At 42.9% G+C, this 17,508-nt stretch overlaps 1 protein-coding gene across 3 annotated transcripts in view; it reads left to right on the forward strand.

The window, feature by feature from the left end:
• Positions 1 to 17,508, forward strand: part of LOC137340580 (katanin-interacting protein) — a 205,922-nt gene that overhangs the window by 177,398 nt on the left and 11,016 nt on the right. The window contains exons 25-27 of one of the 3 annotated variants that reach the window (XM_068003118.1): positions 7,707 to 7,808; positions 8,337 to 8,497; positions 13,481 to 13,513. The exons of 1 other annotated variant lie outside the window; for it this stretch is intronic. In XM_068003118.1, the coding sequence (XP_067859219.1) occupies positions 7,707 to 7,808; positions 8,337 to 8,497; positions 13,481 to 13,513 (296 nt within the window). The remainder of the gene's footprint in view (positions 1 to 7,706; positions 7,809 to 8,336; positions 8,498 to 13,480; positions 13,514 to 17,508) is intronic. One more of the 3 variants, XM_068003119.1, reaches the window with a different exon arrangement.

Below are 17,508 nucleotides of genomic sequence, written 5' to 3' on the forward strand. Positions count from 1 at the left end.
CCTTTATTGCAAGGGGGTTGAGTACAAGAGTAAGGAAGTCTTAATACAGTTGTACAGGGCTTTAGTGAGACCTCACCTGGAGTACTGCATACAGTTTTGGTCTCCTTATCTAAGGAAGGATGTACTTGCCTTGGAGGCGGTATAATGAAGGTTCAGTAGATTAATTCCTGGGATGAGAGGGTTGTTCTCTCTGGTGTTAAGAAGAATGAGAGGTGATCTCATTGAAACATATAAGATTATGAGGGGGCTTGAAAGGTAGATGCTGAGAGATTGTTTACCCTGGCTAGAGAGTCTAGAACTAGGGAGCACAATCGCAGGATAAGAGGTCAGCCATTCAAGACTGAGATGAGGAGGAATTTCTTCACGCAGAGGATTGTGAATCTTTGGAATTCTCTACCCCAGAGGGCTGTGGATGCTGAGTCATTGAATATATTCAAGTCTGAAATGGATAGATTTCTGAACTCTAGGGGAATATGGGGATGGGGCGGGAAAGTGGAGTTGAGGTCGAAGATCAGCCATTATCTGATTGAATGGCGGAGCAGGCTCGAGGGGCCGTATGGCCTACTCCTGCTCCTAGTTCTTATATTCTTCTTTCTTATGATTTGCGTACTTGGACTCCCAAATCTCGTTGCTCCTCTACAGTTCCTAGTTTCTCACTATTTAGAAAACAAGGTAGGCTTGAGGCCCAATTGATATTGGTCCTCTGGCTTCATTTTACTAGGTCTGATGAGCTGCCAATGCCCAGACAGCTCACTGACTCCACAGAAAGGTAAGTGTAAAAACTTAACTTATCTTTTTGGTGGCGGCATCCAGCAATCCCTTTAAGAACTGTTGGCTAGGCCCCATGTAGAACTAAACAACTGAGTGGAGGAGGCCTGACACCTGCTCTGCTCAGCATCAACAAATTTACTAGAAAGGTCCTTAAACAGATGTTAGGCCCATGCTTAATATATTCAAGCAGCCGAACACCTGTTTAAGGCAGTCGCCCGGAATGCCTGCAAAACCACCTGTACCAATATGGCAGTGCCCATAATGCAGCTGTGTTAAATTTGTCAAGCATGAATTGCCTTTAATCAGTCTATGCTGACTGTCCTTAATTGAACCCATTTATCTTAAATTATGGATTCTAGGAATTTTCCCATAACTAATGTTACCTGGCCTATGATTGTCCATTTTGTCCTTCTCTCCTTTCATGAGCAAAGTTATTACCTTAGCTACTCTTTGGTCCCACAGCACAATTTAAACATTTAAGGAAAATTGAAAAATTGTGACCAGAGATTCTACTATCTCCTCTGACTTCATTCAATGTCATCAGGGCCCAGTGTTTTATCCAACTTGAGTTTTTCTATTTTATTCAGAACCAATTCCTTTTCTACTGTTGATGCCGTGAATTGTTCCATATCTCGCTCTTGTACACCAAGATTCTCACTTCTACCATCATTTGTTTAAAAAAAAGTGTAAAATAGTTATTTGACATCTCTGCTATTCCTTCACACTCCACAATTTGACACCCCGCCCCCGCCCCCCATCCCCGAGTGGTCCTACGCTCACTTTGATTATTCTTTTACTTTTAATATGCTTATAAAGCCCTTAGTACTTCAACAACAACAACTTGCATTTATATAGCTCCTTTAACATAGTAAAACATCCCAAGGCACTTCACAGGAGAGTTATCAAACAAAATTTGACACCGAGGAACATAGAGATATCAGGACAGGTGACCAAAAGCTTGGCCAAAGAGGTAGGTTTTAAGGAGCATCTTAAAGGAGAAGAGAGAGGCAAAGATGTTTAGGGAGGGAATTCCACAGCTTAAAGCCTAGGGAGCTGAAGGCGCGGCCGCCAATGTAGGAGTGATTAAAATCAGGGATGCGTAAAAGGCAAAAATTCGAGGAATGCAGAAATCTCAGAGTTGTAGGGCTGGAGGAGGTTACAGAGCCTGAAGTAGGCAATAAGCTGCTTGAATATGTTAATCAGGGGCCTAACACCTGTTTAAGGACCCTTCTGCTAGCCTTTTTCACATTCCCTTTTCATTCCCAACTACACTTTTGATTTTCCTTAGTTTTATCTTCTGGCTTTAGTTTTATCATATGTGTCCTTTTTAAATTTAGCTTTATTTTAATCTCTTTATCCATGGGTCTCTATTCTTTGATATACCCTCTCTTTGCCTTATAGGAATATATTTATTTTGTACTGTATATATACCATATTTGAAGATTTCCCACTGATGATCCATTGACCTATTGCGAACCTGTTCTGCCCAGTTAATTTTGACCCAATCCCTTAACTTGCTGAACTTTGCTTTTTTTTTCCAATCTAGTACTCTTATCTCTCACACTCAGTTACCTTTTCATTTTTTTTGCAACCTTTCCTATTTTTAAACTGAACCTAACCAGGTTATGGTTCACTTGTGGGGGAGACCAGAACTAGGGACCATAAATATAAGATAGTCACTAACAAATCCAATAGGGAATTCCGGAGAAACTTCTTCACCCAGAGAGGGGTAAGAATGTGGAACTCGCTACCACAAGGAGTAGTTGAGGCGACTAGCATAGATGCATTTAAGGGGAAACTAGATAAACACATGAGGGAAGAGGGAATAGAAGGATATGTTGACAGGGTTACATGAAGATGGGTGGGAGCAGGCTTTTCTTTTTATTCGGTCATGGGATGTGGGCGTCGCTGGCGAGGCCAGCATTTATTGCCCATCCCTAATTGCCCTTGAGAAGGTGGTGGTGAGCTGCCGCCTTGAACCGCTGCAGTCCATGTGGTGAAGGTTCTCCCACAGCACTGTTAGGTAGGGAGTTCCAGGATTTTGACCCAGTGACGATGAAAGAACGGCGATATATTTCCAAGTCAGGATGGTGTGTGACTCCCATGTGCCTGCTACCCTTGTCCTTCCAGGTGTTAGAGGTCGCGGGTTTGGGAGGTGCTGTCGAAGAAGCCTTGGCAAGTTGCTGCAGTGCATCCTGTGCATGGTACACACTGCAGCCACTGTGCGCTGGTGGTGAAGGGAGTGAATGTTTAGGGTGGTGCATGGGATGCCAATCAAGCGGACTGTTTTGTCCTGGAGGGTGTCGAGCTTCTTGAGTGTTGTTGGAGCTGAACTCATCCAGGCAAGTGGAGAGTATTCCATCACATTCCTGACTTGTGCCTTGTAGATTGTGGAAAGGCTTTGGGGAGTCAGGAGGTGAGTTACTCGCCGCAGAATACCCAGCTTCTGACCTGCTCTTGTAGCCAAAGTATTTATGTGGCTAGTCCAGTTAAGTTTCTGGTCAGTGGTGACCCCTAGGATGTTGATGGTGGGAGATTCGGCGATGGTAATGCCGTTGAATGTCAAGGGGAGGTGGTTAGGTTCTCTCTTGTTGGAGATGGTCATTGCCTGTCACTTGTCTGGCGCAAATGTTACTTGCCACTTATCAGCCCAAGCCTGGATGTTGTTCAGGTCTTGCTGCATGCGGGCATGGACTGCTTCATTATCTAAGGGGTTGCGAATGGAACTGAACACTGTGCAATCATCAGCGAACATCCCCATTTCTGACCTTATGATGGAGGGAAGCTCATTGATGAAGCAGCTGAAGATGGTTGAGCCTAGGACACTGCCGTGAGGAACTCCTGCAGCAATGTCCTGGGGCTGAGATGATTGGCCTCCAACAACCACTACCATCTTCTTTTGTGCTGGGTATGACTCTAGCCACTGGAGAGTTTTCCCCCTGATTCCCATTGACTTCAATTTTACTAGGGCTCCTTGGTGCCACACTCTGACAAATGCTTCCTTGATGTAAAGGGCAGTCACTCTCACCTCACCCCTGGAATTCAGCTCTTTTGTCCATGTTTGGACCAAGGCTGTAACGAGGTCTGGAGCTGAGTGGTCCTGGCGGAACCCAAACTGAGCTTCAGTGAGCAGGTGACTAAGTGCTGCTTGATAGCACTGTCGACAACACCTTCCATCACTTTGCTGATGATTGAGAGTAGACTGATGGGGCGGTAATTTCCTGGATTGGATTTTTTTTTTTATTCGTTCATGGGATGTGGGCGTCACTGGCGAGGCCGGCATTTATTGCCCATCCCTAATTGCCCTTGAGAAGGTGGTGGTGAGCCGCCTTCTTGAACCACTGCAGTCCGTGTGGTGACGGTTCTCCCACAGTGCTGTTAGGAAGGGAGTTCCAGGATTTTGACCCGACGACGATGAAGGAACGGCGATATATTTCCAAGTCGGGATGGTGTGTGACTTGGAGGGGGACGCGCAGGTGGTGTTCCCATGTGCCTGCTGCTCTTGTCCTTCTAGGTGGTAGAGGTCGCAGGTTTGGGAGGTGCTGTCGAAGAAGCCTTGGCGAGTTACTGCAGTGCATCCTGTGGATGGTACACACTTCAGCCACTGTGCGCCGGTGGTGAAGGGAGTGAATGTTTCGGGTGGTGGATGGGGTGCCAATCAAGCGGGCTGCTTTATCTTGGATGGTGTCGAGCTTCGAGTGTTGTTGGAGCTGCACTCATCCAAGCAAGTGGAGAGTATTCCATCACACTCCTGACTTGTGCCTTGTAGATGGTGGAAAGGCTTTGGGGAGTCAGGAGGTGAGTCACTCGCCGCAGAATACCCAGTCTCTGACCTGCTCTCGTAGCCACAGTATTTATATGGCTGGTCCAGTTAAGTTTCTGTATTGCTTTTTGTGGACAGGACATACCTGTGCAATTTTCCACGTTATGCTCATGTGGAGCATAAACACCAGGATGGACCTGTTGGACCGAATGGCCTATTTCTATGCTGTACATTCTTTGTAATTCTTTGTTACTATTTCCCAATTGTTCTCCTACTCTCAATAGTTATTTGCTATGTTTCACTTCCCGGAACTAAATCAAGCAATGATTCTTTCCTTGGACTAGCAGTCCTGGATGCATTCTAAAAGGCATATTCCACTTTGATCCCATGCAGTACCTTTATTCTAATCTACCTTGGGATGGTTAAAATCACCCAATATTATTGTCTTTTTCTTTTTCCATATCTGTCTGAACTGTCTGCCAATTTCCCACTCGATCTCATCTTCACTATTTGTTTGTCTGTAATACACACTGAGAATTGTGCATTGTCCCTTCCTGATTCTTAATTTTATCTATGTAGACTCTGTCTTAATGCAACCCCCTAAGACATCTTTACATTATAGCACTGTGATAGAATCCTCTCCTAACACACCCACACTTTCCACCTCTCTATCTCTCCTGAAAATGTTATAACCAATAATGTTAATTTCCCAGTTCTCTCCAAACTTAAGCCAATTTTCCATTATAGCTACTATATGATATCCCTCCATGGTTTATAATGCTTCTAACTCTCCAATTTGTTCTTATCTGTCCATATTTATTAATGCTTCTAATTCTTCGATTTGTTTTGAATGTTTTGTGCTTTCACATACATACCACTTAATCCTGATTCCAGTTTTTTGGATGTTGATGCTAATTCTTTTTTCTGGTTTTCCCATTTAAATTTTTGATATCTCTTGCCCCTTCTACAATAGCATTTTTATCGCTAGCTACGTCAAAGCCTTTTTCTATTTCTCTTCTGATAATACTTCCTCACTGTTTGTTTCAGATAAACCTTATGCTTTGATTGTAACAGCTTTGTTAATCCTGCTCTCCCCTCTAGAATTAAACCTAGACCTTCCCAACCCTACCTCACCATATTATTTTAAATCATCTTCCACTGCTGTATTTACCCTCTTCACGAGGATTTTTGTGCCATTTCAGTTCAGATAAAGGTCATCTCTTTGGTATATCCTTCCATTGCTCCACTGCCCTGATAATGTGAACCCTTCTGTCGTGCATCAGTCCTGCAGCCACATGTTGCCCTTCCTAATCTTCCTTTCCTTAACCTGAACAGCTTGTGGCACAGAAGCAGAAGCAATCTGGAGATTTATCAATCTTGAGGTCTTGTTTTTGTCTAACTCCTTAAATTCCCTTTGCAAGACTTCAAGTAAACTTCTGTCTATTTCATTGGTTCCAACATGGAACGCAACTTTTGGCTGCTCTCTTCCCTTCCCAGACATTCATACCACCTTCACTCTTGCACCAGGAAAGCAACTATTCAGGATTGGCTGCAATTGCAAAAAAGGCTTTCTATACCCCTGACTCTAGAATCCCCCACTACTACCACTCTCCTATTCTTGTAGCCCTCTTGCCTCTTAGCCTTGCCCAGGTAGTCCCTTGCTCCACGGCGCAACAACCTTGCTGAGTACCATCCTCCTCTGTGTCACTGTCACTGTCCAGCTGACACTGGTCCAACATCATGGCGGGGAATTTCCTCGGACTTGCTCTGGCTTTGCCGGAGGTGCGCTAGAAACCCGGATTACGTGCATTAACGGGGTTTCCAGCGCACTTCTGGTTTGTTATGGTAGCAAAGCACTTGATGGTCCAGTCTTCCTCTGCTGCTCCTGTAGCTGGTCACCCATTTCTATCTTACTGCTTTATCACTGTGTCCTGAACTGTCTAGCACGTGGGTGACCACACTTCTGGAAAGTATAAACCAGAAACTACTCATCCTCTCTTATGCTGTGCAAAGTGGCCAATTGCTTCTCAAGCACAAAGATCCTCTGCTCTGGAGACTGAATTTTCTGACACTTAGTGCAAATGTACTGCTCTTGGAAATGATAGATATTTGGAGGACTCTGGAGGTCACTGTGCAGGGATGAGAAGAGAAACCATCGCTAGAGATGTGATAGCTATATTTGGATAGTTAGGAGTGAAACCACACAAGAGCAGTTCTATGGAGCTAGATGACTGAGGATGGTGATAGAGGAGAATGCTGTGGTCAACTGTATGAGTAACCCATAAAGAACTTGCAAGCATCTCTGAAATAAGACCATAATAAGAGATAGGAGCAGGAGTAGGCTATTCGGCCCCTCGAGCCTGCACCGCCATTTAATGAGATCATGGCTGATCTGATTTTTTACCTCAACTCCACTTTCCCGCCCTTTCCCCATATCCTTTGACTCCCTTGCTGATCAAAAATTTGTCTAACTCAGCTTTGAATGTATTCAATGACTCAGCCTCCACAGCTTTTTGGGGTAAAGAATTCCAAAGATTCACGACCCTCTGGGAGAAGAAATTCCTCCTCATTTCCGTCTTAAACGGGCGACCTCTTATTCTGAGACTATGCCCCCTAGTTTTAGATTCCCCCATGAGGGCTAACATCCTCTCAGCATCTACCCTATCGAGTCCCCTCAGAATTTTGTATGTTTCAATAAGATCTTCTCTCATTCTTCTAAACTCCAATGAGTATAGACCCAACCGGTTCAATCTTTCCTCATAAGACAACGCTTCCATACCTGGAATCAACCTAGTGAACCTTCTCTGAATTGCCTCCAATGCAAGTATGTCTTTCCTTAAATAAGTGCACCAGAACTGTACACAGTACTCCAGGTGTGGTCTCACCAGCACCCTGTACAGTTGTAGCATGACTTCTCTGCTTTTATACTCCATCCCTCTAGAAATAAAGGCCAATATTCCGTTTGCCTTCCGGATTACCTGCTGCACCTGTATGTTGACTTTTTGTGTTTCACCCAAATTAATGTTTGGGTGAAACACAAATTAATGTTATGTATGCTTTTCTCATCACTGGAATAAAAATAAATTACACTGATCATTTATTATTGTGAATGCTATGAGAATATTACATTGTTGAATTTAAAACGCATATTGAGTGGCTCTTTATGTTGCAGGTGAATCGGGTCTATGTTATTTTTGATCAGCCCATGATTATATCAATGATTAAGCTCTGGAATTATTCAAAAACTCCTCAAAGAGGAGTAAAAGAATTTGGGGTATGTTATCTTGCTTTTAAGTGACTTGGAGTAATTAAGCTCACTAATTTTACGCTCCTTAGTAGCCTTACCAAGCTTATTTTTGTTAGATGCACACTCATCATAAACGATTGTTAAATGTATTGAGATTAAACCTCATTGTTATTTAACCATAAAGTCTTAGGAATCCCGTATGTAGCTGGCCTCCTTCACAGCAAACATTTACTGAGAAGATGGCCTAGGTTTTAAATGGGTTACTATTGATGTTATAATTGGAAACTCTAAGCTGAGAATTTTGGTCTGTATTTATGATGTTTAAAAGAAATTTAAATAATCAGGCTTAGGAATTAATTTGAACATCCTTATCACAATTGTCATTTATACATTTAAGTATACATATGCATGTGAGATAAGAGAAAGTGATGTTTTTTAACCTATGTCAGCATTTTTTACTATAATGTATCAATACAGGAGATGTAATGAATTCAGTGCTTGGCTTTGTCCATATTGTTACTCCATATTTATGAACATTTTTCTGTTGTTTCATAGCTACTTGTTGATGATTTATTGGTCTACAATGGAATCCTAGATATAGTGAGTCAAGTAGCCCGTGGTATCCTTCCAACTTGTGAGCCTGTTTTCCCATATCATACTATCCTTTTCACCAATGATGAAAAAATTGCACACAGAGAGAGAAACACAATTATAAGGTACATTGAATCAAATGTATTTCAGTTCAGAGAATAATTACTGCTCCTAAGTTAGGTTTCTCTGCCTTGTGTTTGTCTATGTAGGGGTGATTCCGCAATCTTGCAATCCCAGCGTGGAACTGCACTCAAAGGGAGCATGAAACAGTCTCGATTCTCCAACCCACCTTCCCAATAAGTGCAGCTTACTGCTGAGACTGTAAATCATGGAATCACCCCATATATGTATGTCAATAAATCTACTGACAAAAAAAAATACTTTCCAGTGTAAGATACAAGTTTACTTCACTTAGGGATCAATAAAGATGGTTTTGACTGATTTCCACTATAAATTGCTGGATATTTGGGGGTTGGTGGATTGGTAAAAACTGACTCTGTCCCAAATTTCTCCTAGTCTTTGCACTGAAAAGTGGGTCCCAAGATGTGTGCACATTGTATCAGTGACATCATCACATACATTGTGTGATGCAAATCATATACAATACGTACGTCATCGTTCAGGCTAATATCTATCATTTTCCATATCTTACTGGCAGCTTCTTTATGTATAAATTGTTTGCCTTTAAATGCAAGTAGCAGTCCTTTTAAGAGTTGATGCCTCATTGATATCCTGCCTATACTCGCAGCACATTCGCTACACCTGGGCCAATCTATGGAAGGAGTGTAAACAAATTATGGAAACTAGCTGACCTTGCAATATCCAGTGGGGTTAGCATTTTAAAAATGTACACTTTCATCATGACTTTGCACAGGAACCAAAATATCTAACCTATAAGTTGATCTCTTTGATGTTGCTCATGGACAAAAATAAAAATATAATTTTGTCCTCCCCCTTTCTGTTGCTGTCCCTCTATTTCCCACTCTAAATCTTTAGCTCCCTCTCTGTTTTTCGGTTTTACGCTCTTTCTCACATTCTGGCCAACAACACTTTTCTCATTCACATTGATGTATCCTTCTGTTTGTGCCCAACTCTTTCTTATTCTTGGAAATCTGATTTCTTATTCTTTTTTTCCCTCTTCTATAAGAAAAACATGCCAACAGTCTTTTTTAAATAAATCTGTATGATACTATTGTGACCTGGTTTGAGTAGCTAAGGCAGCTTTGAAGGTTTTTTTCCAGCAAATATATACTCGCATGCATAGAATCATAGAATGGTTACAGCACAGAAGGAGGCCATCGAGCCCATGCCGGCTCTTTATAAGTGCAATCCAGTTAGTCCCATTCCAATGCTCTTTCCCCGTAGCCCTGCAAATATTTTCCCTTCAAATATTTATCCAGTTCCTTTTTGAAAGCCACGATTGACTCTGCTTCCACCACCCTTTCAGGCAGCGCATTCCAGATCATAACTACTCGCTGCATAAAAAAAATTTTCCTCATGTCGCCTTTGGTTCTTTTGCCAGTCACCTTAAATCTGTGTCCTCCACAATTGTTAATTAACTTACCAAGTTACTAGATATTTTCCCTGTCAGCCATACTAGGGAATTTTCTACCAAATGAGTCATTAGTTTTCATTTTGCTTTTCTGTGAGAAAATAATGTTCTGACGCATAAAGGGTCTTTGCTCATCTAGGGTACATGACTGGAATGGTGCCTTTGGTCAAATTGACTAATTGTATTTGGTTTGATTCCTGAACATTCTGTTCTGCATGTTTGGTCTCTGTTGACCTGTTGGGGTATTTCTGCAATGGCGTGTACTTGTTTATACCTTTTGAAGATAGCATGCAAGTGAGCAATTCCCCTTCCCCAGCTCCCTGTGCAGTGTGGGGTTACAAGATGGGGGTGAATTCCTTTCTGTTGTCAGATAGGGGAATGAAGTTGAATTTCACTTGGCTCTCGTTCTTATATCCGGCCTGATTTAGCTAATGGGCCAGGGCATGTGTGAGGTCAGTAATGGTGCTAATGGAAAATTTAGCCCCCAGCTGTCAATCTCCATCCATTCATAGCAGTTATACTACATTCATACCTAAACATATGTCACTGCCCGTGTTAGAAAACAAAAGAACATGTATTTATATAGCACCTTTCACAACCTCAGGACATCCCAACGTGCTTCACAGCCAATGAGGTATTTTGAAGTGTAATCTCTGTTGTAATTGTAGGGAAACACGGCAACCAAATTATGCACAGCAAAGTCCCATGTCCAGCAAAAAGATCAATGACCAGATAATCTGTTTTTAGTGATGTTGGTTGAGGGATAAATATTGGCCAAGACACTGGGCAAACTCCCTGTTCTTTGAATAGTTCCATGCAATTGTTTATGTCCGCGTGAGAGGGCAGACCCTAGTATAACATCACATCCAAAAGGCAACACCTCCAACAATGCAACACACTCTCAATACTGCATTGAAGAGTCAGCCTCGATTATGTGCTCAGGCCTCTGAACCCATATATTGAGCCCACAACCTTCTGTATCAGAGGCGAGAGTGCTACCAACTGAGCCAAGGCTAACAGCGTTTGGAAACAGCAGTGAGGTATTTAAACAGATAGCGAGCTAAGGTTTTGTATGGTAAGATCGCGGTCATTGTATTACATGTGGCAGTAGTGCTAGCTGGACTTGATCTGGTACGGTGAGCAGGTCCGTCAGCTAAGACAGTGATGATGTGTTTTTTGGTGGGTAAGCACAGGGAATCTTCTTGCACTCTGGGATTTTTTTGGTTTACTTTTGCCAGATTTAGGTGGTCAGGGCAGGAGAGGGATGTTGTCTAGATGTAATGTTGATGCCCTTACCCTAGAGGATAGAACCGAAGATTTTGAGGATGTTGAAATGCGGTTGAGTGTTCTCCATCAGGATTTTTAGCTTGGTAGGTTACATATTGAATGTCCTGTTTTTGAAGGGTTGTTTTAATGTTGAGTGCTGAGGGCTGTGGATGCTGAGTCGTTGAGTATACTCGAGGCTGAGATGGATAGATTTTTGGAATCTAGGGGAATCAAGGGATATGGGGATCGGGCGGGAAAGTGGAGTTGTGGTCGAAGATCAGCCATGATCTGATTGAATGGCAAAGCAGGCTCAAGGGGCCGCATGACCTACCCCTGCTCCTATTTCTTATGTTCTTATGTTGTTGAAGGCCTTGTTCCTCCATAGTAGTTCAGGTTATAGATCTGCAAAAAGTTAAATGCAACAATCCTGTAGGAACAGCTCAGGCCATAATGATTTATTTGCTTTGAAACCTGTGGACTCACACGATGAATGTTTTGGATATTTTAGGTCAGTGGGAATGGAGGTGACTATTGTATGTCCTAGTCCGTAATAGATCCACTCTGTTCTTGTGCTCTGAGGTGACTGTAAGATATTCAGGATAAAGAGAGTGGATCTATTTATTCCAACTCTTTGGGGATGCCAAAGATGTGAATATTGGGATGTTCCTGGTTGTAAAGGTAAACTATTTTTGCTGCTACTTGCTGCTTACTGTCCTACCTGGAGGTAGGACGGTTGGGCTTCTAACACTGCTTAGGCTTCTGTTATTCACACCAAAACAAGCTCACATAAATGTTGCTTAGTCAAAGTGTTTGCCGAGCAGAGTTCAATGAATTGTGTTGATATAATTTGTGAGGATGAGTTTGCTCATCTCAGTTTGTAGTTTTACTTGGTCAACTGAGCCAAACCAAGTTGTTTCATTGTGGTCTGTAGTCAGAGTCTGGGGTGCTGTTCTTAGCATTGGACATGCAATCGGTTGTATATCGAAGGGTGTGGGTTTCTAGGACCATTTTTTTTCAAAAAATATACTTTATTCATAAAATTTGCAGCAAAACATACAATACAGTTGTCATATCACATTCCAAATGGAATCAATACAGATTTTACAATTTGCAGGTTAAATCAAGTACAGTTCAATGAACGCATTGTACATAATTACAGTTCATGACACTCTGGGGTGTCTCATTGCATTATACTCAATACAGATTATTGATTACAGGTTCATTACAGGTACATTACAGCAATTTGAATTTTGCATTCTGCCCGGCGGTGGTGGTGGGGGGGGGGGTTTAAGGAGGTCTCTTGAGTGTGGCAAAGTCACAGTTGTATTGGCTTTTGACCTGGTGTGCCCCTGCCATTCTGTCACAGGGTGCCCTTTTGCTATAAGGTAATCCTTGTTTGTGAGTGGATTTGATAGAAAGAAAAAAAGCCTTGCATTTATATAGCACCTTTCATAACCTCAGAGTGTTCCAAAGCATTTTACAGCCAACAAAATACTTCTGAAATGTAGTCACTGTTGTAATGTAGTGAAATGTGGCAGCCAATTTGCATGCATCAAGGTCCCACAAACAGCAATGAGATAATGACCAGATAATCTGTTTTAGTGATGATGGTTGAGGGATAAATATTGGCCAGGACACTGGGGAAAACTCCTTTGCTCATCTTCATATAGTGCCATGGGATCTTTTACGTCCACCTGAGAGGGCAGATGGGGCCTCAGTTTAACGCCTCATCCGAAAGATGGCAGCTCCTCAGTGCGGCACTGAAGTGTCAGTCTAGATTTTGTGCTCAAGTCTCTGGAGTGGGACTTGAACCCACAACCTTCTGACTCAAAGGCACTCTGATGCACTCTATCTGCATTGATGCCAGAAAGATCATGGGCTCAATTTTGAAATGGTGATGGGTTGGCAGCGGGGTGGGGGTGGGGGGTGAAGGTGCACGATAAAAGTTGTTACCAGGTTTTGCGCCTGGCAGCCAGCATGATTGACAGGCTGGCTGCCGACAGGAGCTGCGACGTCGAAGTTGGGGGGGTGTTGGAGAGAGACGTCATCCGGCGCTGGAACAGTGAGTGGAGGGCGCTGAAGATCGGGGGGGGCGGGGAGAGGGCGAGATCCGGTGAGGGGGGGGGAGGGGGAGATCAGAGAGGTAGACATCGGGGACTGAGAGGGACGTCGGAGAGGGAGACATCAGAGCAGGGTGGAATTTTGTTTTTTAACTTTGTGCAATGGTCTTTTATTTAATTTATTTTGTTTATCTTTGCCTGATCCGGTCCTTCATGTCTGGTTTCACCAGGTGTGAATCAGAAGCCATGGGAAAGCCGCCCAGGTACGTTTAAAATCGTTTTAACTATCTACTATGTCAGAAATAAAGTACCTTAAGTATCTCAATGAGGTACATTTGGTTCTTTAACTATCATCCCGCCGGCTTTAATTGCCGGCAGGACTTCCGCATTGGTGAGGCACGTGCGCGCACACAGACACGCCTGTGGGGAACCCGGAACTCGGTGGGTTGGAACTGGCTTCCTTATGCGCTCGGGATTTCCCTGATTTTCACAGGCCCCCACGCACCCGCAATTTCCTTTGAAAATCGGGACCCGTGTTTTTGCTGATAGACATCGGTATTTTCTGAGAAAAGAGAGTGTTGTTTTGTTTGGTGATTGGAGGAGGGGCCACTATGTGAGTAGCAGCTGTTAGTGGAGGGGGAAGAAAGCTGGTTGTGGCTGCTGCAGGAAGTGGGATCAGTATAGGCCTGCAACAGAATCAAGACATGTATCTGGTGGTGGGGATTACTAGCATCCTGAATTCCTGTTGGTAAATTGGAGCAGGATGGGGAAACCAATGCTAGGGCCCACGTCATGAGGCATACTAAAGTCTCGTTAGCAGACTAGCTGGGGGGGAGGGAGTGTGCACATAATGCAGAGTTTTGTTCCAGACAGCATTCTTTCAAACACTTAATAAAGGAACTGATTATAGAATCCCCAGTGTTTTTCATTTGGAGATTCAGCGTTGGACTGAGGAACAGGTATAGGCCATTCAGCCCCTCAAGCCATTCATTTAGGTTATGGCTGATCTGTATCTTAACTTCAATTACCCACCTTGGTTCCCTAACCCTTAATACTCTTACCTAACAAAAATCTATCAATCTCAGTTTTGAAATTTTCAATTGACCTAACCTCAACAGCTTTTTGAGGGAGAGAGTTCCAGATTTCCACTACCCTTTATGTGAAGAAGTGCTTTCTGACATCACTCCTGAACGGCCTAGCTCTAATTTTAAGCTTATGCCCCCTTGTTCTGGACTCCCCCACCAGAGTAAATAGTTTCTATCTACCTTATCAATCCTTTAATCATCCTAAACACCTCAATTAAATCATCCCTTAATCTTCTATACTGGGGAGAATACAAGCCTGGTCTATGCAACCATTCCTCATAAGTTAACCATTTTAGTCCTGGTATCATTCTGCTGAATCTGTGCTGCACCCCCTCCAAGGCCAATATATCGTTCCTGAGATGTAGTGCCCAGAACTGAATGTAGTACTCCAGATGCGGTCTAGCCAGAGCTTTATATAACTGTAAGATAACTTTCACCCATTTGTATTCCGGCCCCCTTGATATAAAGGCTAACATTCCATTAGCCTTTTTAATTATTTTTTGTACCAGTCCACTAGATTTTAGTAATTTCTGTACGTGGATGCCTAAATCTCTCTGCTCCTCAACAGTTCCTAGCTTCTCACCATTTAGAAAATACACTGATCTATCTTTCTCAGGTCAAAAATGGATGACCTCGCACTTCCCCATGTTGAACTCCATTTGCCACAGTTTTGCTCACTCACCTAATCTATCAATGTCCCTTTACAACTTTCTGCTCCCATCTACACTACTTACTGTGCCACCAAACTTAGTGTCATCAGCAAACGTGGATATACGGAGAAACCGATGTTTTTAGTGTCTGGGTTTGAGATCAAGAACACATTTTCGCTTTGGGTCCCATTCCGAGCAGTTTGTGGTGGAAGGGGACTCTGACTTTCAACAACAATTTGTGCTTTTAATGTTGAAAACATTAAACCCGCTTTACCGAGGCATAATCAGAAAAGAAATGGGCACCAAGCCAAAGACGAAAAGAGGGGTGAATTTTAAGGAGTGTTTTAAAATAGGAGAGGGAGGTGAATGGATTTAGGGAGGAATAGAGAGTTTGGGAGTTGGGGGGAGGGCACTTGTAGAGCTAGAGGAGTTTGCAGAGATAATGAAGGATCGAGCCCATGAAGACAATTAAAGACGAAAATGAGAACTTTAAGTTTGAGCACTGGGGGGAACAAATGTAGGCCAGCAAGGACAGGGGTGATAGGTGAGTGGAGCTCGTTATGGGATAGGATATAGGCAGCAGAGTTTTGGATGAGCTGAAGTTTGCAGAAGGTGGTGGATGGGAGGCCGACCAGGAGAGCATTTGAATAGTTGAGTCGGGAGGTGACAAAGTCTTACATGAGGGTTTCAGCAGCAAATGGGCTGAGGTATGGGTGGATGTGGGTGATGCTACAGAGGTGGAAGTAGGCAGTTGTTGTGATGGAAAGGATATGAGGTCAGAAGCTCAGCTCGGGGTCAAATAGGATGCTGAGGTTGTGAACAGTCGGGTTCAACCTGAGACAATGGCCGCAGAGGGGGGTAGAATTTGGCAAGGTACAGAGTTTGTGGCAGGAATCAAAGATGATAGTTTTAATCTTCCCAATGTTTAACTGGTGGCAATTGCAGCTCATCCATGACTGGATATCAGACAAGAGCTTTACAGCACAGGGGCAGTGGAGGGATGAGAGAGATGGAGAACTAGAGCTGGGTGCCGTCAGTATACATAGGGCAGCTGACCCCATGTCTGCAGATGATTTGGCCAAGGGGCAGCATGTAGATCAGGAAGAAGAGGAGTCTTGGATTGATCCTTGGGGGACTCCGAAGATAATGGTGCAGAGAAGCCATCGCTGAAGATGCTCTGGCTATGATCGGATAGGTAAGAGTGGAACCAGATGAGGGCAGTCCTACAATGGAGGAAAATGCCATGTCAAAAGCAACAGAGAGGATGAGGAGAGATAATGCACCAAGGTCATAGTCACTGAGGATGTCATTTGTATCTTAGGGCCGTTTAAGTGCTGTGGCGGGGCAGACACTTGATTGGTGAGATTCAAATAGGAAAAATGGGCGTAAATTTGGGAGGTGACAATAAATTCAAGGACTTCGGAGAAGAAAGTGAGGTTGGGGATGTAGGCAGTTGTTTGCAATGACAGAGGTGTCAAGGGTGGGTTTTGAGGATGTGGTGATGACAGCTGTTTTTGCAAGGGAGTGGGATAGTAACTGATGGGAGGGAACTGTTCGCAGTGTCAGCCAGCATGGGAGAAGGGAAGTTGGATGGCCAGCAGTTTGGTGGGAATGGGGACAAGAGACAGGAGATGGGACTCAGAAATTCTGGCCAATCTTATACTGAAACATATTGAGGATTATTTGGTACTACAGAAAGAAGTAAATAATTCTAAACTTTGCAAGATCTCTGACAGTGTACAATGGATATCGCTAAGGAGTGAGTTTTATAATAGCTCTCAGCCAATCAATCCTCTGCCCATAATTTTCATGGGTTTCCATAAACTATTTCTTCGCTGTCAGTACAAGCTTCTTGAAATTAGTCTTTTCTTCTCTGATCTTTAGCCCACCTGCAAGAAGGAATGATGAGGAGTAAGTATTTGATAAACTGATTGAAACACTGTGGCATATAGCAAATAGCACAGCTGTTAGTGTCTTCCAGCATAGCTAGTATACTCTCCTATGAGCTATTTTTGAAAATGAATGTGTTGGACATAGCATGGTTTTGCTTTACTTAACATTCTTTTGTTTTCCTTTCATTGAAATTCATAGTTCTAGTTTGAATTTATATGAAGTGTCCTTTTTATGAACTTCATTGAAAACTTGGTTTAAAGTCTTCCTTCAATTTGATGATTTCAGAAATCACTGGCAAATACTATTAGTCAAGTCAGACTATTTTGGGAACTAGGAACAAAGAATGCACTCAATTTAAGTGCATATATTTGAGTCTCTGTCAGTTTATTATATAAAGATTTTAGTTAATAAAATGGCGTATAGAGGGATTCTGGATGGTAACTCATGAAGTGACCAGAGCTTAAATGGATTAGATTGTACTTTATAGATTATACTAATTACGGGGGCACCTAGAGATTTCTGACGAAAGGTCATCAACCTGAAACATTAACTCTGTTTCTTTCTCCACAGATGCTGCCTGACTTGCTGACTATTTCCAGCATTTTCTGTTTTTATTACTGATCTATATTG

The sequence above is a fragment of the Heptranchias perlo genome, chromosome 22, assembly GCF_035084215.1.
Source record: "Heptranchias perlo isolate sHepPer1 chromosome 22, sHepPer1.hap1, whole genome shotgun sequence".
NCBI lineage: Eukaryota > Metazoa > Chordata > Chondrichthyes > Hexanchiformes > Hexanchidae > Heptranchias > Heptranchias perlo.